This window comes from Cicer arietinum, chromosome 3 (genome assembly GCF_000331145.2).
Source record: "Cicer arietinum cultivar CDC Frontier isolate Library 1 chromosome 3, Cicar.CDCFrontier_v2.0, whole genome shotgun sequence".
NCBI classification, from domain to species: domain Eukaryota; kingdom Viridiplantae; phylum Streptophyta; class Magnoliopsida; order Fabales; family Fabaceae; genus Cicer; species Cicer arietinum.
The window spans coordinates 50,426,933-50,428,361 of record NC_021162.2 but is presented as its reverse complement, the minus strand read 5'-3'; the positions used below and the strand labels follow the sequence as shown (position 1 = coordinate 50,428,361).

The window sequence follows — 1,429 nt, the reverse complement described above, 5'->3', positions numbered from 1 at the left end:
ATCATATTGAAAAGATGTAGAAAAAGGGATACAGTTACTCTGTTAAAAGAGCTTATTGATCACTAACCATATGCAACTAACCGATTTGTGGCAAACTCTAAACTAACCATCTTAGCAATAAGTTAATGACAAAAAAGAAACATCTAGTAAAAAATCACCTGTTTTCCAATTTCATCCATGATAATCATCCTTGGTAATGATTGTACCTGCAAGAAATGGAAATCTAAGCTTCCCCAAACAACAGAATGAACTAAAGCAACCTAACTGACCAACATACCAATCTAGATAGAGATCCAAGCGTTGTGGCACATGAAAGGAGATTAAAGCAGAAATGCTTCCGTGACAAAACATCCAATTCCCTACACACAATCAGCCCGTAAGAACTAATTTTTGAAGTGATTTTGTTCTTCAGGAAGACAAATGAATGACCATCCCACAACGATAACTTTAATGGACTCAACCCACCATGGTCTAAATGTTTATTTCTGAAAATATTATAGGAAGTTTTATGCATTTGGTGTAAGAAATATTCCAAAAAACTTTTCTTTTATTTCGGTGCCACAGTCAAAGAAAAATAATTTCCAAGTAAAATGCTACAACTAATTAAAGACAGTGAAATTTGTGAAGTTATCAAACAAGAAAAATATTCAATTTTTTCAAAAATAATATGATATTGGGAAGAAAAAAATTGAAATCCTTGTATCATTCTTATCCCGTCAGCATCAGGCTTTCAAAATTATCTTAAAAGGACTATTATTCTTACCATTCTGTGAAACCTCTTTCACTCCCTAGGAGAATGGATGTGCCTGACTCACCAACATAAAGGTGATCTGACTTCAGACCAAGAAGTTGTCGTAGCTGCCCCATGAGAACTTCAAAAAGCTTCTCAAGATCCTGTTTCAGTATATGCATGTTACAGTACTCAGCAAGAGAATTAATGAAATCAACAACAACAAATTAAAATTGCAATTAAAAGTTACTGAAATTTAATCCCTCCAAACAAAAGTCTATCAAAAATTGGTTTCAAGTAAAATCAAGGTCCAAAGTGTACCATACATGGAAGAAAAAGTTCCACAGTATTAGTTTACTTTAAACATAAACAATGAGAAGCAACTAACTTCAACAGTAAGCATACTAACAAACAGTGCCTACGAAGGAACAAGAGAATAACCTGAGGAGAAATCATATGTCTGACAGGATCCTTACTTTGCAAATCCTTTATACAGCTTTGGGGGTTCCATACCACAACACCTCCCCACATCTGCAATAATCCAGAATAGGCACTTCATAACGTTAACCATTTAAGCAATTTTACAACCAAAAAACTAATTATGGAAGCTTTGAAGGTGAGAAAAATAACTGGAGATATAAAGCCATTAGTCTTAGAGATCTCTCCATTCGGAAGCTCCAGCTGAAGAGGACACTCTTT

General features: G+C 34.4%; 1 protein-coding gene across 1 annotated transcript in view; it reads right to left on the bottom strand.

Annotated features, from left to right (window-relative positions):
- The window catches only part of LOC101494749 (uncharacterized), a 6,586-nt gene that overhangs the window by 2,242 nt on the left and 2,915 nt on the right, over positions 1-1,429 (bottom strand). Inside the window, exons 6-10 of the mRNA XM_073366165.1 lie at positions 1,361-1,429; positions 1,172-1,261; positions 764-894; positions 278-359; positions 159-206 (exon numbers count right to left, since the gene is read on the bottom strand). The exon at positions 1,361-1,429 is cut by the window's right edge and continues 2 nt beyond it. Of these exons, the coding sequence (XP_073222266.1) occupies positions 159-206; positions 278-359; positions 764-894; positions 1,172-1,261; positions 1,361-1,429 (420 nt within the window). The remainder of the gene's footprint in view (positions 1-158; positions 207-277; positions 360-763; positions 895-1,171; positions 1,262-1,360) is intronic.